Consider the following 22,481-nt stretch of genomic DNA (forward strand, 5'->3'; position numbering starts at 1 on the left):
CTGGTCTTGGCCCCGGGGAGACCCTGGGCATGCAGAATCTCTCAGAGCCTCAGTTTGCTCCTCAAGAAAAGGGGGCTTGTAACTGTTGTGAGGATAAGTGTTAATGCATGGAAAGCCCAAGCACAGAGCTAGGGCCACACTCAACACCAGGTATGTACGCTCTTATCTCCCCTTTCCCACCTGAGGGCAGGGACCCTATGCACCTCTGTGCCCTCCACAGCATGCAACAGAATCTGAGATACAAATTCTTCAAGGGTCCCTAAAGCTATTGGCAATGAGCACCTGGGTGGCTGAGCCAGGACAAGACCTCCCAGGTCCCATATCTTCCTGCAGCCTTAGGCAGAAAGAGAGCACCCTCCACTGAAGAGACACAGGAAGGCATCTTGTAGATGTGGGCCTAGGGAAGTCTGGGGGACTGTCTGCCCAGCTGAGGAACTGGACTCGGAGGGTCTTAGATGGATAGTTAGTGCCCTCCAATCAGCATTTCTGCACATCTGGGACACCATTGGGCACCCCAAGGTATTGCAGGCCTCCCCTGTCCTAGCTCTGGGCCAAGAGTCGATCATCTCTCCCTCCGCTCTTTGGTTTTGGTATCTGGGCTAGAGGTAAAATGCCAGAGTTTGTAGGGCTGGGGCTCCCCGTGATGGATGTGGAATGAAGACTTGACCTCCATCCATCACTGCTATGCCACTCGTTTCTTGGAGACCCTCACAGGTGCCCATCTGTCTTCCTAGAGCCCATCAGAGGAATGCGCTACTCCTTGTTAGGCTGGAAGGAATCAACAAGGAGGGCAGGGAATGCCACAGTGACAGCCAAAGCCTGCATCTGGTGAGAAGCTGCTGCGAGCCAGGCACTGTGCTTTATGAATCCGGACACAGGCCTCTCCAGTAAGGACCACTGAACCTCCAGGTACAGAGGAGGAAGGAAGCTGAGGCTCTGAGAGGTTAAGAAACTTGCTCAGGGCTAGAACTGCAGATGGTACCATCCACTTCAAGGCATGTGCTCTGAGACACCCACCAGACAAAACCACCTTTGTGAGATGGGCCGGAGAGCACGCACAGCACTCATCTGGTGAGTTAAGAGTGAAACCGCAAGGCTTCCTCTCCTTCTATTGGTCCCAGGCCAGGCCAAGGTTTGCTGGAAAGTGAGCTAGTTAGAAAGTCCAGATTCTGTAATGCTTGCACAACTTCCTCCTTCCATTTTCATCCTGACGGCAGGAAGCTAGTAGCAGCCTGGGGAGCCCTTACTGATCTCCAAGAGCTTGCCTCCATTTATTAAGAATACCACATATTCCAGGGAGGCACAGCTGTCAGGGGCAAACCTCAATGAAATCTCAGGCTCCCAGGCCTCTCTCCTTCATTGGACAACTCCTGACACCTTGGAAGCAAAGGCTAAGCCCCGGAAGGCTGCCCAGATTTCCTAGAAAGAAGGGGAAGGTGTGGTGAAAGGAGAGGCAGTGCTCACATCCAGATTGCTTTTCCCGGCCAGGTTGGGTCTGGGCCTTATATTGTACTGGTCCAGGGATCAGGCTGGATCCAACTGGAGCCAGCTGGACACCCTCTGGGCTCTCAGGAGCGCCAGCAGCTCCACCGCAGGATGGGAAGATGGCCGGAGAAAAAGCTGGGCTGCTAAGCGGACTCAGAGGGGGCTTCCCAGGCTGTAATGCTATACGTGGGTGTCGGCATGCTTACCACCTGCCTCTGCTGTGAAATGCAAGCCCCTGAGAGGCAGGGCCCATGTCTCTTCTCACTGTTCCCAGCACCTAGACTATTGAGTGCACACCACAGGCCCTCGACAAAGACCTGGTGAGTTCACAACTAAAGGGAGACCCTATGAATGAATGAGCTTCCTCCTTGGAGAACTCCAATCACGGGTGGCTTCATTAGGGAAGCCTCAGCTGCTTCCCCTACTACCCGCTTAAGGCAAGAAAGGCAGAGAAGGGGCAAAACTAGGTAGGGAGAGCATTTTTCTGGACTATCTTCTCCAAAAATGGAGCAGCAGAAAGGAGGAGAAGAAATGTACAGGAGGGAGACTATTCAGAAGTATATACACTACACCCCCCACCGCCCACCCCAGAGGCTAGAGCTAGGGAATAAAGCAGGAAGACTGAGGCCAGCCAAACCTCAACATGAGGACTTGGGCTTTCCCCTCAGAGGAAAAGAAGCCGGGGTTCTCAGTGGAGCCCATGCCTGGGGACATCACCGGGCACCAACCTCGGGATTTTCAGTAACAACTGTGCTATCTGAACTACTTTCATTGTGCCCAGGGTTGCAGTCCCCCTCACCTCCTTGCATGTGGCAAGGAGGTGAGGGAGACTTCACAAAGTTGCCCCAGAATGCGAACATGGTGTATTCCCTGGGTTTTAGGATTTGGTGATGATTTTAACGTCCGTGTATGTACGTGATCTGTGTTCTACAATGGTGATTGTAGAATCTTCCTTGTCAATGTCCCCTGTGGGGCCTGGCTGAGCCCCAGAGCTACACAGACCTGCCTGCTTTCTCTCTCCTGTGAGAGTGCTTCAGCAATCTACACCATTAGTAGCTGCCAGTTCCTTCAGGGGCCCCTCCCAGAACCCTGCATCCAGACCCCCCTCCTCCAAAGGCTGCCTCTCTTCAGTGTGGGGTCAGGCCAGGCACAGTCTTCCAGGAGTCCAAGGGCAATACAAAGGAGGTTCCGGAGACCCTGCCCTGGAAGGCATTCTGTCACCTAGGCTGAGTGTCCACAGGTCCCATAGTAGCCAAGAGCACAACATTTCCCTCCACCAGCAGTTTGGCTGGTAAGGACAGAGACTGGCCCGCGCCCAGCTAGGCTAACGTGGCATGTCTAGCTTGTTTAGAAGCTCCAGGCCAGAGGGGTGCACTGGAGCCTGGGGACCCACTGGGACCAGAGCTCACCTTCTGAGACTTTAACTCCTTGGTGAGCATCAGAACCTGCTGCTCCAAGGCCAGAACCTTTTCCTGGGCAGTTCGGGTTCGTGTGAGTCCTTCGGCAAAGAGTGGAAAGGTGTTGTTCTGGCGCTTGGCTTTCTGAATGAGACTGGCGGTCAGAGAGGATTTGGGTGTAGGCTTTGGAGAATCTGCTGGATCTTTCCCTGCTCAAAAGGAGGAACACAGAGGTTATGATCAGTGGCCTCAGTGGTCAAAATCGAATTTGCTGCAGAAGCACCTGGGGGGCCTGGTAAAATGCAGATTGTGGGACCCTACTCCCAGAGCTTCTCATCAATAGGTCTGAGAGGGGGGAGCTTGACAATTTGCATTTCTAAAACTTTCCTAGGGGATGCTGCTGCAGCTGGTCCGGGATCACACTTTGAGAATGCTTGGGCTGTATAAATGTTATTTATACTGTACTGGCTGGGTCCTTCAGGCCGTCCTCTGATGTGTGCCTCTCACCCACTCTCGGATCCCCACCTGTCTGGGCTATCTTACACCACCCCACTGCTGTGTGCCAGGGGCCATCTCAGGCACAAGCCCTGGCAGGATGTCTTGTTTCTTATTTCAAGATCCCACCTCTACCCTCTGGGCGATTTTTGAAGTACGGAGATCTGTCCATAGACAGGATATGGAATATCTGTATTTGGCATTCTTGCCCCCGAGACTAAGTCAAAGTTGGATTCTTATTACAAGTTAAGTTAGGGAACATATTCCCCACAGTTGACTGCCTCCAGGCTGCAGAGTCCTATTTCCTCTAGAGCCAGGGTCAGCAACCAGAGGCCCACAGGCCAAATCCAGCCCACAACCTGCTTTTGTAAATAAAGTTATTGGAACATGGCCACATCCATTTATGCATTGTCTGTGCTGCTTTCACTCTACAAGGGCAGAGTTGGGTACTGGCAACAGAGACCATATGCCCCACAATGTCTCCAACATTTAGTATCTAGCTCTTTATAGAAAACATCTGCCAACTGCTGCTGAATTTCTTACTTTGTTTTATTATTTCTTTTTTCTTAAATCAAATCCAACATCAGAGTTACTCACCTACCCCCGACGCCTTGTCCTTCCCTGCCCCAAGCCTACACTTTAGGGATCTGCCATCAGCCTGCATCCAGGGACATTTTAAAGGCCCTTGAAAAGGACCTTTAAAAGACCTTGAAAATCTCGTCTACATGGTGCATACACACCGTGCCCATTATGAGGCACCAGCAGAAGAAATTTCTCTCAGCCCTCTGAGAAAGGCTCTGCTTTTTCTTAGAAAATACGTGTTTATTCTGTGGGCACTGGAAATAATCTAACACTTGTATTTCCCTCTTTGCCTTGGCTACTGAGAAGCTCAGAGCCGCATCTGCTGCTCACTCATAGCTATTCTATAGGATCTTATCCTGGTCTTATCTAAATTTCCTAAACCAGATTACTCACTTACTTTCCCCTGATACATAGTTTAATAAGCTATCCCCAATCCGTTTGGGACTAGGGTGTTAAAAATAAGCACATGATATGGGATCCCAGGTGAGGGGACAGGTAGGGCTTTGAGGATGAGTCGAATAATTTAGCATGTTTCTTCTAGGGTCAGCCAAACCATCTCGAATGGAGAAGAAAAGAGTAGGGATCAGAACCTGCCTGGCCTTGCTGAATACAAGAACAGAATGGTTTTGTTCTAGACTTAAAAGAAATCCGGCTGCACTGGGTACAAACCCAATTGCAGAGGTCAAAGGACAGCAAGGCTTCTTTCTTTCTCTTTCCTGCATGGGGTATAGAAGAGCAGAGAGGCTCCCTACAGCTCTGCTGCCCTCTGATAACACTACTCTCCACTGACTCTGAGGGCAGGCAAGGTAGGGATCATGGCACCCATTTCATAGTTTGAGAAGATAAGGCCTAAGAGAGTGGTCTCCGTCAGTGCTGTAGGATTTCATGGGTGTGCTACAGGGCTAGCTGGGAGGGGAAGATGGTAGGAGGAGCTGAGGGGAGCCGAGACCCCATTCCCCTGCTTCAAGTCTGCTTTGATCTGCACTGTATATTAGATTTTATTTATGGGAGTCAAGGCGTCATGGCAATAAAAACATAGTGTGAAAAATCACTGCTTTAGAAAATGAGACTTTTCTAAAGCTTCAGCCTGAACTCTAGTTCCCAGTTCCGCACAAGCAGTACGGTCATGAGTGAGCCACTCCCACTTTTCTGTCCTCGGTCCTCTGATTAAGTAAATGAGAACAACAGAAGCTACCGCTCAGGTTTCTGGAAGGGTCAAAGAGGTTAAAGCAGGTGAAGCGCTTGGTACCCATAAGAGAAACTTGAAAAGATTCTGTTCGGTGACAGGAGCCAGTCCTAAAGGACCAGACACTGCAGAGTCCATCTGTATGAACTATCCAGAACAGGCAAATCCACAGAGATAGAGAGCTGAACAGCGGCTGCCTAGAGCTGGAGGGATGGAGGTTTCTTTGGGGGATAATAAGCATGTTCTAGAGTTGACTGTGGTGAATCGGTAGACTTCAAAGAGGTGAATTGTTTGGTATGTAAATTTTTTTTTTTTTTAAAGATTTTATTTATTTATTTGACAGAGAGAGATCACAAGTAGACGGAGAGGCAGGCAGAGAGAGAGAGAGAGGGAAGCAGGCTTCTTGCTGAGCAGAGAGCCCGATGTGGGACTCGATCCCAGGACCCTGAGATCATGACCTGAGCCGAAGGCAGCGGCTTAACCCACTGAGCCACCCAGGCGCCCCGTAAATTATATTTTAATGAAACTGTTACCAAAGGGAAAAAAGTGCTTAAGGTAGCCTCGGCACAAAGGAGCTGCTACATAGCAGTGCTGGTTCCATTAGCCCTGGTTCCCCGGGATACTGAACCCCTCATGCACTGTTCACTGCAATACGTGGGCATTACTCTAAAGGGATGCTCTTTCTGGAGCCACTTCTTTATAGCCCAGGGGTCCTCACGGCTAGAAGACCCCATGGTGCTGCCTCAGCCAGTTTTCTTCCAACTGTTTCCAGATTACAGAATGTCCTAAGGGCACCCATCCCAATTTCCTAAAAAAAAAAAAAAAAAAAAAAAAAAAGGTCGATCCCTCCCCCTGAAGGTGTGGGCCACTCACATTCTGTGAAATAGTAAAGTGCTATGGAACAGCTGGATGGACAGCTAAAGGTCACTTGTTCTGCTTCTTCAGGCAGATCTGATTTTAATCACCTCAGGGAGGCATTTTTATATCCTGTCCTTATAAATTAAAAAAAAAAAAAACAGTAAGAAAAAAAAAGTGAAAGACATTTTCTTTTACTACTTCAGGAGTCAGTGCTAAGAGCAATGTTTGGGAAGACAAAAAAGACTTCCTGGAGACGGATGGTGGTGAGGGTTGAACACCGCCGTGAATGTGCTTCATGCCACTGAACTGTGCACTTATAACTGGTTAACGTGGTATATTTCATGTGTATTTTATCATAGTAATATTAATTAAAAAAAAAAAAAGAGTCACTGCTGCTAGACCATGGAAACCAGGAGGAGTGACCTGGAGAGTTTCATGTTCAACACAAAAGGCACTGGGGAGGATACAGAGGGCACTTGCTTGGTCTCTGACGACAGCCCAAACCTGAGCTCACCTGGGGTGCCTGGGTCGGAGGGTAAGGGCTGCTCGTCCCTCTGAGGTTCCGCACTCCCGGGAGGATCTTCTCCTGGAGGTCCGTGGCCTGTTCCTTGGGCCTGCCTATTGCCCCGAATATTGTACATTGTGTTTCTGAAAGGAAAACAGGAGCCTGAGGCTGCCATCCTGCCGCTCCTGTCTCTCCGCTCTCCCTGCTGCCGCCACCTCCTTCACCATAGTCATGCTCCAAGCAGAGCGGTCGGCTGGACTCCAGGCAGCCTGGAGGTGCATCCCACCTGAGCCACTCCCCAAGCCCTCGCCCTCTCCTTTTCATTTTCTCATCATGCTTATGGCCATCCACACACAATATTGCTAATAAACAATACAGGCTTGATTCCCCTGCCCCCAGCCACACTGCTGGAATATATGTTCTTTTTTTTTTTTTTTAAGATTTTATTTATTTGACAGAGAGAGAGAGAAAATGTGCACAAGCACACACAAGCAGGTGGGATGGCAGGCAGAAGGAGAGGGAGAAGCAGACTCCCCACTGAGCAGAGAGCCCGAAGAGGGGCTCGATCCCAGGACCCTGGATCATGCCCTGAGCTGAAGGCGGATGGTGGATGCTTAACTGACCCAGCTGCCCAGGTGCCCCCGGAGAGTAAGTTCTAGTGAATACAAGGATGTCTGCCCGTTGTGTTCACTCAAACATTCCAATGCCTAGCACGGTGCCAGCAACACTGAAGGCACTTACGGTATACGTGCTGAATGAATGCTAGACTTGCCAAATCAACTGTCCTGAAACCTTCATCTGGTTTTATAACTACTTGGCTCAAAAATGATCGGTGCCTTCCTGCTTCTGCTGAGGAAAGCTTCAAACCCCTTCTGGATCCTTCTCCCCTTGTTTTCTTTGCCCATTCAGATCTATTCTCTTGGAGGCCTTCACTAATCATCTCATGGCCTCCAAGGAACTTACTGCACTTTGTCCATGGGCTACCCTTTGACCCAGTTCTTGTCTAGGCTGAATAACAGTGTCATTTCTCCAAGAGCTGGGCACCAAACAGCTTGCATGCCTGTTGGCACTTGGCGCTGGGCGCACATGCCCGGACTGCAGGCTCAGTGCGTGCTGGATTTGTAGGAAGGAACTAGGTGGCACCAAAGCCTGGCTGAGGTGTGAGAGAAATTCATAATGAGTCAGATGAGAGGACAGTTTAACTGAGTTTATTTTCCATTTGCAAAGAGATAAAAGTAGATATATTCCAAAATTAATAATGAGGAAGAGAAGATAATTAAAGGAGTTCGCTAGGTCAGTGTTTTTCCAACTGGAGGTTGTGAACCATTGGTAGATTGTAAAATCAGTTTAGTATCATGACTAGAACATATTTTATTATTTTAAGATTTGAGAGAGAGAGAGAGAGAGAGCACACAAGCAGGAGAGGCAGGGGGAGAGAGAATCTCAAGCAGATTCTGTGCAGAGCATGGAGCTCAATGTGGGGCTCAATCTTAGGATTCTGAGATCATGACCAGGGCTGAAACCAAGAGTCAGACGCTTAACTGACTGTGCCAATCAGGTGCCCTGTGACTAGCATTTAAAATATGGAATGGATGCACCAAAAAGCACAACATACCTAGGAATAAACCTAAACAAAGAGGCAAAGGATCTGTACTAAAAACTACAGAACACTCATGAAAGAAATTAAGGAAGACACAGAGAAATGAAAAAACATTCCATGCTCATGGATTGGAAGAACAAATATTGTTAAAACATCCATGCTACCAGAGCAATCTACACATTCAATGAAATCCCTACAAAATACCATCAACATTTTTCAGAGCTGGAACAAATAATCCTAAAATTTGTATGGAACCAGAAAAGACCTCCAAATAGCCAGAGGAATGTTGAAAAAGAAAACTAAAAGCTAGTGGCATCACAATTCCAGACTTCAAGCTCTATTACAAAGCTATCATCATCAAGACAGTATGGTACTGGCACAATCCATAGATCAATGGAACAGAATAGAGAGCCCAAAAATAGACCCTCAACTCTATGGTCAACTAATCTTCAATGAAGTGGGAAAGAACATCCAATGGAACAAAGACAGTCTCTTCAATAAATGGTGCTGGGAAGATAGGACAGCCACATGCAGAAGAATGAAACTGGACCATTCTCTTATACCACACACAAAAATAGACTCAAAATGGAATAAAGACCTTAGTGTGAGACAGGCAACCATCAAAATCCTTAAGAACACAGGCAGCAACCTCTGTGACCTTGGCCACAGAAACTTCTTGCTAGACTTGTCTCCAAAGGCAAGGGAAAGAAAAGCAAAAATTAACTATTGGAACATCATCAAGATAAGAAGTTTCTGCACAACAAAGGAAATAGTCAGTAAAACTAAAAGATAACCTACAGAATGAGAGAGGATATTTATCAGATAAGGACTAGTATTCAAGATCTATAAAGAACTTATCAAACTCAACATCCAAAACACAAACAATCCAGGCAAGAAATGGGCAGAAGACATGAACAGACACTTGTCCAAAGAAGACATATAAATGGTCAACAGACACAGGAAAAAATGCTCCACATCACTTGGCATCAGGGAAATACAAACCAAAACCACAATGAAATACCACATCACAGCAGTCAGAATGGCTAAAATTAACAAGATAGGAAACAACAAATGTTGGCAAGGATGTGGAGAAAGGGGAACCCTCTTACACTGCTGGTGGAAATGCAAGGTAATGCAGCCAGTCTGGAAAGCAGTATGGAGGTTCCTCAAGAAACTAAAAACGGAGGGGCGCCTGGGTGGCTCGGTCGTTAAGCGTCTGCCTTCAGCTCAAGTCACGATCCCAGGGTCCTGGAATCAAGCCCCGCATCAGGCTCCCTGCTCCATGGGGAACCTGTTTCTCCCTCTCCCACCCCTCTGCTGTGTTCCCTCTCTCGCTGTGTCTCTCTCTGTAAAATAAATAAAATCTTTAAAAAAAAAAAAGGAAGTTAAAAATGGAGGTACCCCACGACCTAGCAATTGCATTACTAGGTATTTACCCCAAATATACAAATGTATTGATCCAAAGGGGCACCTGCACCCCAATGTTTAAGCAGCAATGTCCACAATGGCCAAATTGTGGAAAGAGGCAAGATGTCCTTGAACAGATGAATTGATAAAGAAGATGTGGTATATATGTACGATGGAGTATCACTCAGCCATCAGAAAGGATGAATATTTACCATTTACATTGACGTGGATGGAACTGGAGGGTATTAGACTTAGCGAAAGAAGTCAACAGAGAAAGTCAATTATCATATGGTTTCACACAGATGTGAAATATAAGAAACAGTGCAGAAGATCTTAGGGGGAGGGAGGGAAAACTGAATGGGAAGTCATCAGAGAGGGAGAAAAACCATGAGAGACTCTTTTAACTACCGGAAACAAACTGAGGGTCACTGGAGGGGAGGTGGGTAGGATAGGGTGATGGGCATTAAGGAGGGCACATGATGTGATGAGCACTGGGTGTTGTATGCAACTGATGAATTACTGAACACTACATCTGAAACTAATGATGTACTTACTGTATGTTGGCTAATTGAATTTAAATAAAAAAATATGGAATGGAAAATATCAGAATGGATCCCACTCAGAATGGAGTTAATATTTTGTAAATTACATATATGTGTACTAACTGAACTATAAAATAAAATGTATTTCTTACTGTGATGGTGGTCAACAGTTTGAAAAACAATGAAATAAATGCAGAGGTCATTCACTTAAAAGGCAGCAATAGTGTGGTCAAAAGAGAAGGGGAGGGGTGCCTGGGTGGCTCAGTTGGTTAAGTGTCTGCATTTAGCTCAGGTCATGATTCCAGGGTCCTGGGATCAAGCCTGGAGTTGGGCTCCCCGCTCAGCGGGGAGTCTCCTTCTTCCTCTCCCTCTGTCCCTCCCCCAACCTTGTGCTTTCTCTCCCAAATAAACAAAATCTTAAAAAAAGGGAGGGGACGTGAAGAAGGTCTGTAGATCCGTGACGGGAGTCCTGGCTTTGTTGTATCATCCCTCTGCGCAGTGTACACTTCCAGCAGTACAGTGGACAGATTACCCTGAAAAGCCCTTATTCACAGACACCTAGATGCTACATAAATACCAAACACGTTTCAAAAATACTGAGCTGAATTCCCAGGAAAGGGAAATTCTTGGGGACATGGAAAGATGAACTTCAAGTGTGAAGGTGAATGTGCAGATCAGACTACTCCTCAGCAAATATTCACCCCTTCCCACCACCTCCTTAGGAGCAGAGTACTTCCTCTTTGGACTTGGGCATGGCCACGGAACTTGCTTTGTTCAAAGGGATGTTAGCAGAAGTGATGTAAACATAGGCTTAAAATGTCCTTGTATACAGAGCATGGCCTCTTGAAGAACATGGCTCAGGCAGGGGCTGGTCCATGGAAGATCATGAACACAGGAGCAGACCTAGATCTTTTTTTAATTAAAAAAAAATATATATTATTTATTTATTTGGCAGACAGAGATCACAAGTGGGCAGGGGGGCAGGCAGAGAGAGAGAGGAGGGAAGCAGGCTCCCTGCTGAGCAGAGAGCCTGATGCGGGGCTTGGTCCCAGGACACTGGGATCATGACCTGAGCCAAAGGCAGAGGCTTAACCCACAGAGCCACCCAGGCGCCCCATCAGATCTAAATCTTACCGACAGTTTGGAGTCAAGACCAGGTATACCTAGCCTATATCAGCTGAATCCAGATATGTAAGAAATAAAGATGCTTATCATACGACGCTGAATTCTGAAATTTGTGTCTGCGGGATTATCGTTGTGAAAGTTGACTGAGGACATGAGTTTGTTCTGGGGTCAACTGTCCATCTTTTTTTTTTTTTTTAATTGAGATACAACTAACACAGAACATAATCATTTCAGGTGTACAACATATTTATTCAACATAGTGCGAAATGATCACCACACTACATCTAGTTAACATCCATCACCACACACAGCTACAAGATGGTGTGTGTCTGTGTGACCACAGATCAACTGTTAATACCATAAACCTAGAACATTGGCTGCAAGAGAGGAAAGAAAGCAGAGTTTTGAACCCATATAAACTGCAGCGTTGAAATTGAAATTCTCATATACAGCTGGGAGTCCTGTGAAGAGAAGAATTAGGGAAAAAAACAGGCCTGCTGCCAAAATCAACACAAGGAAATTCTAGGTGAAAGCTCCAGGTTCTTGTGCTATTTTTATTTGGTTTTGGTATCAGGATAATATTGGCCGGGCACCTGGGTGACTCTGTTGGTTAAGGGTCTGCCTTTGGCTCAGGTCATGACCCTAAGTCTGGAAGGCCCAGCAGTGGGGGGGAGTGGTCATAAAGACTTGCTCTGGAAAGATAACCTTGGGGAGCCATTTATCCTCCCTGAGCCAGGGTTTCCTGATCTGGAGTGGGGATGAGGAACATGTGCACAACAGACAGCGACTGGGTCCTTCCACTGGCCAAGCACTAAGCTGACACTAGTCATTCAACTCACTCAATCCTCACAAGGGTCCAGTGAAGTGAGTAGCAGTGTCACATCCACTGTCCAGAGAGGAGAATGGAGATTCAGAAAGGATAAGTAGCCAAAGCCACAGAGCTAGTGAGTGGGGGGACTGAGCATCAGACCCGGATGTCTGACTCCACGCCCAGAGAACTTAACTGTTATGACACCGCCTCATAGATTTGTGCAGCCATCTCAGTGACGCGCAAGGAACCTAGCACAGAGCTCTAGAAGCACTTCCCCGGAGTATGGCCCCGGCTCATGGCAGAGCCCACATCAAGCTCTAAGACCAGCCAGTGCCCAGGGTGCAGGAGACAAGGGCAACCCCGATCGTACTGGGGCTGTCAGCAGCCCATGGCAAGTAGCCCACTTCTTGCACCTTTTCCTCACATTTTCTGTGGGTTATTACAAATGTCAGGAGGGAAGTAACGAACTGATCCTCTGAAACTTCCTTCCTTTCTGTCTCTGCATGTTCTCTCTTCCACTTCTGTTTGTGGCCTTCATTGCACAGACCTGGCTTAAGCTTGGTGAGACTCTACATTGGATACAACCTGGATGGGTGTATCTCAGCCCCTTCTGCCCCCACAGCAGGCTCCCAATGTACCCAGTTCTCTCCAGTTCCCACTGAGGGAAGATCCCCTGCAGGGCACCTTCCTTATCTACTCACCCTGGGAGCTCACCCATAACCGACACCCCCAAGTCTCTCTCCCCAGCTCAGATTACTCTCCTGAGTTCTGGGCCCCTCCATCCAAATGCCTCACAAGGGCAGTCCTACCTCCAGCCAGCAGGCCCTGGAGGACACTCATTGTCTTTCCCTAAAACCTGCTTCTCTCCTGCAAGCATCACCACCTTTCTAGCTACTCGAGGGACTTCAAACACTGAGGTCGACAGGGAAATGCTCTGAGTCACAGAGAGCAAGTCCAAGTCCAGGGAACAATGTAGGCTGCTTCCTAAGAGGTCCCAGTCTATCTGAAGTCCACAGAAAATAAGCACCTCAACAGGCTCAGTATTGGGTACCATCTGAATTCCCAAGAGCTTCCTATTCTTCAGTTAGATTAGCAATAGTAGCAGCAGGGGCGCCTGGGTGGCTCAGTGGGTTAAAGCCTCTGCCTTTGGCTCAGGTCAGGATCTCAGGGTCCTGGGATCAAGCCCCGCATCGGATTCTCTGCTCCGCAGGGAGCCTGCTTCCTCCTCTCTCTCTGTCTGCCTCTCTGCCTACTTGTGATCTCTGTCTGTCAGATAAATAAATAAAATCTTAAAAAAAAAAAACAAAACTATAGTAGCAGCAGACAATATTTATAAAGTACTTACCATGGCTAAGCACAGTCCTAAAGCACTTTGCATGCATTGACCCATTTAACTCCCACGCTAATCGTGTAGGGCGGGCACTGTTGTATTTACTTCTCTAACAATTTAAGTGAGGCACAGAGAAATCAAACAAGTTGCCACGGGCAGCGCGGACTATGACTGGTGATATGAATCCAGGCAGTCTGTCTCCAGAGCTCAGGCCATAACTACTATCTTCTCATGAACTATTTAAAACAAATCCTACTTGTGGGAAATTGTATAAATAATGAATAACAAATGAAAAAGTAGCTGAGATATGATAGACATACAGTAAGTTACACATTTTACAAGTGAATTTAATAAAAGAAAAACAAAACTAGAGGCATCACAATTCCAGGTTTCAAGTTATATTATAAGGTGGTAGTAATTAAAATAGTATGATACTGGCAAAAAAATTAGACACATAGATCAATGGAACAGAATAGAAAACCAGAAATAAACACACAATCATATGGTCAATTAATCTTGACAAAAGAGGAATGAATAAGCGATGGGAAAAAGACAGTCTCTTCAACAAATAGTGTTGGGGAAACTGGACAGGTACATGCCAAAGAGAGAAACTGGATCATTGGGTTAAAGAGTAAATGTGAGACCTTAAACCATAAAATCCTTGAAGAGAGCACAGCAGTAATTTCTCTTACATTGGCTGAAGCAACACTTTTCTAGATATGTCTCTTGAGGCAAGGGAAACAAAGCAAAAATAAACTATTGGGACTACATCAAGATGAAAAGCTTCTGCACAGCAAAGGAAACAATCAACAAAACTAAAAGGCAACCTACTGAATGGGAGAAGATATTTGCAAATGACATATCTGATAAAGGATTAGTATCATAATATATAAAGAACTGATACCATTCAACACCCCAAAACCAAATAATCCTATTAAAAATAGCAGAAGACACAAATAGGCATTCTTCAAAAAAGACATTCAGATGGCCAATAGACACATGAAAAAATGCTCAACATCACTCATCATCAGGGAAACACAAATTGAAACTACAATGAGATATCAACTCATAATCTATCAGAATGGCTAAAATTAACAACACAGGAAACAACAAGTGTTGATGAGGATGTGGAGAAAATGGAACCCTCCTGCACCATTGGTGGGAATGTGATCTGATGTAGATACTCTGGAAAACAGTAATGAGGTTCCCAGAAAAATAAAAAAATAGAACTACCCTATAATCTAGTAATTGCGCTACTGGGTATATGTCCCCCCAAATACAAAAACTCTACCTCAAAGGAATCCCTGCACCTCTATGTTTATTGTAGCATTATTTACAATAGCCAAATTGTTGAAGCAGCCCAAGTGTCCATCCACTGACAGAAGAATGGATTAAGAAGATGTGGTATAGGGGCGCCTGGGTGGCTCAGTGGGTTAAGCCGCTGCCTTCGGCTCAGGTCATGATCTCAGGGTCCTGGGATCGAGCCCCGCATCGGGCTCTCTGCTCGGCGGAGAGCCTGCTTCCTCCTCTCTCTCTGCCTGCCTCTCTGCCTGCTTGTGGTCTCTCTCTGTCAAATAAATAAATAAATAAATCTTAAAAAAAAAAAAAAAAAAAGAAGATGTGGTATATATACATAATGGAATATTACTCAGCCATTAAAAGAATGAAATCTTGCCATTTGCAACAACATGGATGGAGCTAGAGAATATAATGCTAAGTGAAATAAGTCATCAGAGAAAGACAAATACCATATGATCTCACTTGTACATGGAATTTAAGGAACAAAACAAATGAGCAAAAGAAAAAAAGAGAGAGAGAGAGAAGAGGGGCAAACCAAGAAACAGACTGTTAACTTCAGAGAACAAACTGGTGGTTGCCAGAGGGGAGCTGGGTGGCAGGATGGGTGAAATACATGATGAAGATTGGAGAGTACACTTATCGTGATGAAAAATAAAACTTCTATAAAAATTTTTTTAGAAAGTAGGTTGCATACAGTCACTCTGGAAAAAAAAGTGAATAATCTGATGCATTTCCCATATGAAGACACTTTTGATGTCATCATCATGTTACGTTCAGTAGGATCTCAGTTAGGCATGCAGTTATACAGAAAATGCAGAGGAATGAGATATACCAAAGGCTAAGAATGCTGTCTGGGTGATAGGATCATGGGTAATTGAAACTCTCTACCTTTCGAGATGTTTCTAATTTCCTACAAAGAGTATGCACTACTCTGGGGCGCCTGGGTGGCTCAGTCAGATATGCGTCTGCCTTTGGCTCAGGTCATGATCCTAGAGTCCCAGGATCAAGTCTTGCCTTGGGTTCCCTGCTCAGCAGGAAGTGTGCTTCTCCCTCTGCCCTTCACCCCACTCTCTCTCGCACTCAAATAAATAAATAAAATCTTTAAAAAATATGCACTATTTTAAAAAACCAGAACAACAAATGTAGTATCTTAAAGTAATAATGTGATGAATTAAAAATGAAGCCCCTACCCCTTTCCCCAGGCCCATCTCCCTGCATGGATCACACCAGATCATTGTAAGCTCCAAAGAAGGGGCTGTGTGCAGCTTGGCCAGCCCCTCCGTTCCACTGCACTTACTGTATTTCAGTTCCAAGATGCTTGAGGGAAATGTTCTGAAGGGCCAAGGGCATGGCAGGTGTGGGCTGCAAGGCAGCCGCCACACCCACAAGCCCCGGGGGCGTTTGCACAGGGCACAGGAATTCCTCCAGCTCCGCTTCCTCTTGCTCTGGGGAACAAAGCAAAGGGCAGTCATCCATTTGGTTCACTGTACTTGGACATAATAGACAGAGGTGCTATGGGCTCGCTCCCACCCGAGCAAGCCTTCCTTGTAGGTAAAGAGCAGCCAAAGAGGCAGGCTTTTCATCAAATGTTCTCCCAGGAAAAGGATGCATCTCACTGAGAAAGTCTTCCTGAAAACCCCGTTAAAATATGCAGAACTGCAGATACTTCTACCTCTGAGAATCCATCCAAAAAAACTGAGCTGACATGCAGACAAAGCTTTATGAGCCAAGTGGTTCATCCTGGCCCTGTCTGGCTTCAAACTGGAAATAACTCCCTCAGACTGGAAGTAAAGACCCGGGGAGAGGTGAAATAAATCACGATGCCTTCAGAAAACAGATTATTACTCAGCCATTTAAAAGGACGCTAATGAAGAATGCTTAAGAACTCAAGGACTAGGCATGGGCTATATCTATATCTACATCTGTATATCTGTATATATAAATATAAATATAAACTGGGGTTATAGCAAGATCTTAGTTGTATAAGAAGTCTCACAGAAATGCACTCTGTGTACGAACAGAGGTCAGAGGGCATGGTGGGATCAGAAGCAGGATGTCCTCATTGTTGCTTTGTATTTTTTCCCAAACTGCCTACAGTAAACCTAGCTTATTTTTTACAAGCAGAAAAATAATACATATTCATCGAAAGTAGAAGTTTATAAAGAGATTTTATAGCTTCGAGGTTTTAGGGTCACAATGTGAAGTACCAAAAAGCAAGCGGTCCATTTGTATTATTAGATGATCGGAAATATTTTTAAATACAAGGCAGGCTGGCGGGGGGGGGTCATAATGTAACGTGGAGACAGGCTGTCTCTGGGTGCTGGGATTATGGGTACTTTTTCTTCTACTTCTCTAGGTTTGATAAATCTGCTTAAACAATGATTCTTATACAGGGAGTGCTTCAAAACATTTAATGTTAAGGAACACTTCAAGGCTAAGGAAACATATTTGATGTGTAAGAGAGAGGAGGTAAAATAGTTAGAAGCTGGTTTTGAGTGTTATAAAAAGCAGAAGAGAATTAAGGCCACTGATCGGATGGCAGGATCTGGATCAGGCGGCTCTGGAGATATGGAGGGCAGCTGACACCTTCCATTCGAGCCCTCTTCCTAAGGAGGTGAAAAATGTAGGGGAAGTGGGAATTTTATTTTTGCACTCCATTGGCAAGCAGGGCGTGGGAGCAAAAACATTAAATACAATGGTAGGGGCCAGAGGAGCTATCCAGTCTACTCACAAACACACTTTGCAATCAATATATTTCTTTCCCACTAGGCTTGCTCACATCCGGCAGACTGGCCAGTACTGGGCAAGGCCAAGTCATTCGCTTGAGCTCCTCTCTTCGGTTCACTCTCTCACCAAACACTTCCGGCATCTGTCCTCATGTTTCTGGGTGGAGCTGGAGAAAGTTTGATAATCAAAGGTGTAGGAGGCTTTCAGCTTAAGGAGCAGGGAGAAGTGCAGGCTTCAGGAAGACCAAGCAAGCGGAAGCTGGAGGGCAGGCCAGGCAAAGCATAGGGGTCCTGGGGGATTGAGACAGATTGCTTCACCTGAAGTCAGGGAAGACTTCCGGGAGGAAGGGCCTTGAGGGTTTTCCAGGTTTTGACCTGCCAAAGGAGTGAGGGAGGGTCTGCCTCCCTTTCAGGCAGGACAGGGGTGAGCAGACTACAGGCAGCAGCAAGGGGTTCCAGACCCAGAGCTGGGGATGCTGGGAGGGACCAGAGAGGAGACAGGGCTAGGAAGGACAAATAGGCAGGGGAGTGCTAAGAGGGGATCTCATCTGGCTGGACACACAGGGTCTCCTGGGGGATTCAACAGAAGCCCCAAGGAACCTGGGCTCAGCTGTGGGGTTAGAAGACCTGAAGCTGGATCATGTTTCTGTTGGAAGGGTGCTGTGATCAGGCTGGAAATCATATATTCTCCTCTGGCCTCAGGTTGTACATGTTTAAAACAGGAAGGATACTCCCCACCCTGTCTCCTGCAGAGATAAAGTATATGAACATACTTAGGAAACCATAAAGCCCCATTCTGTGGACTTGCATCTTTCAAAAAAGTTGTCTTTAATCCAGACCTTGAGCTGATTCAAAATAATTAAGGTCTTCTGGTTTATCAATACTTTGACCATCTTTATTCTCCCTCATTCAGCACAAAAACATGGTCAATTTGTCTAAGATTTTAATGTCTTGGCAAGGACTTCCTCTAACTGCCAATATCTGTTTTAACTTCCACCTGTGGCTCTAAATGTCCTCTGAGGTCACACCAACTAGGCCTCGGTGGTAACTTCACCACTGGTTGGACCTACCAGGGAGGAAACGGAGGCTCAGAAGGTTTGTTGTGGCCAGGGTCACATAGCTGGCAGCAGAGCCCCGCACTCAAACACAGTTCCTTGCTTTTCCATTAAAACTATGTGGCTTGTCAGAGCAGGCTTTGTGACAGGCAGGGGGTTCCAAGAAGGGAGAGGCTGCTCCGGAAGGCAGCAGCCTCCAGAGCAAGGTCTTCAAGGGATGGCTACAGTGGTGACGGCACAGTGAAGGTCAGCACTTCCTTCAAGAAACAGAACTGATGACCCAAGGCTCTGGTCTGGGTCGTGCCCTCAGGGAGGAGAAATACGATCAGTGAGCAGACCACACAAGGAATTTTCGGCTGCGTTTATTTGTAATTCTCCCTTTGCCTGAGCTGTAGGCACTGCTCTATCACCAGTAGGAAGTCATTGCCCAGTGAAAAGGGCCTGGGCCAGCAGGTCACTTCCCCGCTCAGCACTGGACATGGCCTTGCTTCCTCAGCATAAGGAGAGGGTTGTGAGCCTGCAGACTAGGGTTCAAATTTCAGTGCTGACACTTTCTTGCTCTGTGAACTTGAACAGCTCCTTTGGCTTCTGTGGGCCTCAGTTTTGTGTTCTGTAAGATGGGAACAACACTACCATATAACATTGATGTGAGGATTGGATAACATGATGCGTTGTGTTAGAACAGTGTAAGTGGTATGCATATTTTTATGATAACATATACTTACAAGATTGCTATTTAGTGTAAATTGTGTCCTACTCTGGCAACATATAAATTATAAATTGCTTTGCCCTTGATCTTTCTCAGCTCTTGTGGAGACCAATGATTAGGTGAAGCAGAAAATAAAGGTATAAACACTTAAAAACTGTAGAGAAGAGAACATGCCTTGCAGATTGCTCAACGGCAGTGAGAGGACACTTCTTACAGGATGAAATGTCCGTGACTCAAAGTCAGATGTGAGTCAGTTGGTTTTCACTGCCCTGGGAGCAGGCTCTGCTTCCTCCCAGGAAGGGTGGAGACTGGCGGTGGGGCAATCTGCTCCTGGCAGCTAATCCAGGGCCTCCCAGCTTGCTCACGAGTTCGGAAATATCTTTTGTGGGGTGGGGGCTGGGGAAGGTTTTCCAGGGACCTGGTCGGGGAGGGTGAAGGCTTGCTGTGGTAGGAGAAAGGTTTTAGAAGACCATATCCCAGCTTCCTGTGTCTCCCACTTGTGTGCTTCTTGGACAGTGTCCTCCCCGGGGACATGTCCCCAGCAGGGGCTGGCCCAGGAGAGGACTGCTAAGTGTGCTAAACCAAAGCCACAGAATTCAAGAGCTTCAAAAGGGTTCAGCACAGTAGAATTTGTGGTATCCCAAAGCAATTTCAGTTCCAACTTTAGTTCCAGACATACAAGAATTCTGTTAACAGGGGGAGTGTCTTGTCGCTTCTAATCGGAGGCTGATCTCCAGCAACTATGCTGAGTCAGGCTGCGGCTGTGCACTCAGCCAGGGTTGTTCCGCTCTCTGGCAGATGGGGACTGGACGATGGAATGCAAGTACAGAAGCACAAAGAGACCCTTCTCCAAAGAAAGCCCTTAAAAGCATGAAACACCCAGCAGGCTCTTGGAGCAAATGACTGATAATTATTATTAACAATAAAAAATAGCCGTTATTTTAAGTGTAGTACTATACTGGTACACATATAACAACAACTTTATTAGGACAGCTACTATGCATTGAGCAATTACTATGTGGTGGCATGAGGCTAAGGGCTTTGCGTTCCCTTCCTCATTTAATTACAAAATCCAATACGTTTGCTCACAAATATCTGATGTGCCAGCAGGGTACTCAGTACCAGAGACATAAGCGACAAAGACATAGGCCCCAGCCCTGAGGGCAAAGACTGACAAGGATGCTATAATGAGGGCACAATGTGCCAGGCCTTGTTAGAACCATGTGAACAAAGTGTTGAGGGCTCATACAGAGGCCAGCTGGCAAAGTGTTGGGAGGCTTCCAAGGGGAGGCTGGCAAGAGCAGGAGGCGACACTGGAGCGTGGCTGTGGAGAATAAGCAGGAATTTGCCAGGCAGACACGATTCTAGTGCTGCCGAAGCTCACAGCGTGAGGCGGGCATCGGGGGAGCAGGCAGAGGTGAGGCAAGGGGGGACGAGCCCTGAGCACTGTGGTGAAAAGCTGGGCCAGGGACGTGGTGGGAGGCCATGCAAGGGGATGGGGCTCCAGCACTCATTTTAGAAAGCCCACTCAGGCCACAGCAGGGAGGACGGGTCCGAGCTGGCAGGCCAGGACGCAAGACTCAGGACAGGGGCGAGGAGGCTGCTGGGACTTTCCCGCTGGGAGCTGGGGCCTGCCCTAGGGCACCGGCAGTGAGCAGGAGCTGGTCTGGCACGGAGGCCGAAGGGCAGACACGGCCAGCTTGGTGACTGACCAGCTTGGCTCACCAAGACTGCCGAAGGGGCGAGGGTGGCACCCTGATCCGGGAGCAGCCGAGCAAGTGAAGCATCATTTAACAAGAGGAAGGAAGCTGGGGGAGCAGAGGGTCAAGGGCGGATGAGCTGGTTTGGGGACATTTAAAACAGCCCGGTACAGAGGTCTAGAGGCGCCTGGCCACAAGTCGTGCCCTCGCCTATCTAGCTGCCTATCACCACGCTACAGCACGAAGCTGCGACAAGACTGCAAGCTGTTCTGAGAGCGGCTGGGGGTGGTCTGTCCTGATTCTCTGCCTGCCGAACAGCCGCTGTGCCATGGCGTGGGGCGTGGGGGTGGGAGTGAGGGAGCTCCAGCACTCCTCGGCTCTGGAGATGTCCTAGGACTTGGAACCAAAAAACTTCCCTTGCGGGCCACATGGGGGTGAAGGACTCTGCCGAGAGGAACACTCCAGCTAAAATTACCCATCTGTCCAACCTGCGGCACAAACACGTACATGTCAGGAGCAGCACTGATAACTGTGTTTTCTCACTAACCTTCCTCACAGCAGCCCTATGCGAGGTTCATTTCTCCAGAACTTCCCATAACAGTCATCGAAATAAGAGCTGCCGTTTCCTGAACTTGTACAACATGCCAGCCTTGCTCCAAGCACTCCAGGTGCACGGATTCATGTCATTCTCAAAATAACCCTGAGAAGCAGGCAGGACTTCTGAAGCTCATTTTATACGGAAAGAAACGGGAGCTCAGAAAGGCTAAGCCACTTGCTTAAGACCACACAGGCTTAGGATTTGAACCCAGACATCCTGGCCTCAGAGTCCCATCCCTGTCCTCGAGGCTACACTGTGTCTTGCCTGACTGTGACTCTTCCTCCTGGGTCTTGGCTGATCTAGCAGAGACTCCTCCTGCTCACTCCCAACAGGAGCGAAGGGCTTGGTCCCCACGAGTCCTGGGGGTATGGGCAGGAGGCAAACCCCCTGGGTACCTGGCTCGAGGTGCAAGGTGGGCCCATTGGCAGCCGGGGTGGCGGGGGCAGCGGGGGGCGCAGGCAGGCTGCTGTGGAACTCCCAGCGCTTCATCTGCAGCTGCTGCAGCCAGTACAGCATCACTTGCTTGGTGGCGGCCTAAGGAGCACAAGGGTTAATCAGTATGGCCCTGGCATGGCACTGGCTCTGAGACGTGGAAAGGTCATGGGAGGCTTCGTAATTCTCTCCCTCCCATAAAAAAAAAAAAGTTGTCACGGCCGACGGGTGCCCACCTCTGAAGCACCACCTGCTTCTTGGCCACAGAAGCAAAGGAGGCTCCGGCCCCAAACCCTGAGGTTCCTTAACCTTTCTGGGTCTCAGTTTCCTCATCTGTGCTATGGTGACGACAGCACTCCTGTCACAGGGCCGGTAGGAGGACGCAGCGAAGTCAGGAAGGCGAAGCGCCCAGCGCAGCAGCTGACACACTGCAGGAGTTCAGTGTGTGCTCACTGGACAAGGGCGTTTGGGGGTGGTAAGAGACAGGGAGGGAGCTCTGAAGTTCTAGCCTGGGATGAGGGGGGATCCTGGCACCATCACCATCTCCCTGTGTGACATCGCAATGTCTTAACCTACTGTGATATTGTGGTTAATAAGAAACATGTATCTGGTCATTCAAATGACCAAAAATATATTTTT

At 47.5% G+C, this 22,481-nt stretch overlaps 1 protein-coding gene across 2 annotated transcripts in view; it reads right to left on the minus strand.

The window, feature by feature from the left end:
• The window catches only part of TBC1D2 (TBC1 domain family member 2), a 53,052-nt gene that overhangs the window by 26,351 nt on the left and 4,220 nt on the right, over positions 1-22,481 (minus strand). Inside the window, exons 2-5 of one of the 2 annotated variants that reach the window (XM_047700432.1) lie at positions 21,806-21,944; positions 15,920-16,067; positions 6,518-6,651; positions 2,895-3,091 (exon numbers count right to left, since the gene is read on the minus strand). In XM_047700432.1, coding sequence (XP_047556388.1) covers positions 2,895-3,091; positions 6,518-6,651; positions 15,920-16,067; positions 21,806-21,944 — 618 coding nt within the window. Of the gene's footprint in view, positions 1-2,894; positions 3,092-3,165; positions 3,173-6,517; positions 6,652-15,919; positions 16,068-21,805; positions 21,945-22,481 lie in introns of those variants that run through there. The other variant, XM_047700433.1, reaches the window with a different exon arrangement.

This window comes from Lutra lutra, chromosome 13, assembly GCF_902655055.1.
Source record: "Lutra lutra chromosome 13, mLutLut1.2, whole genome shotgun sequence".
Lineage (NCBI taxonomy): Eukaryota > Metazoa > Chordata > Mammalia > Carnivora > Mustelidae > Lutra > Lutra lutra.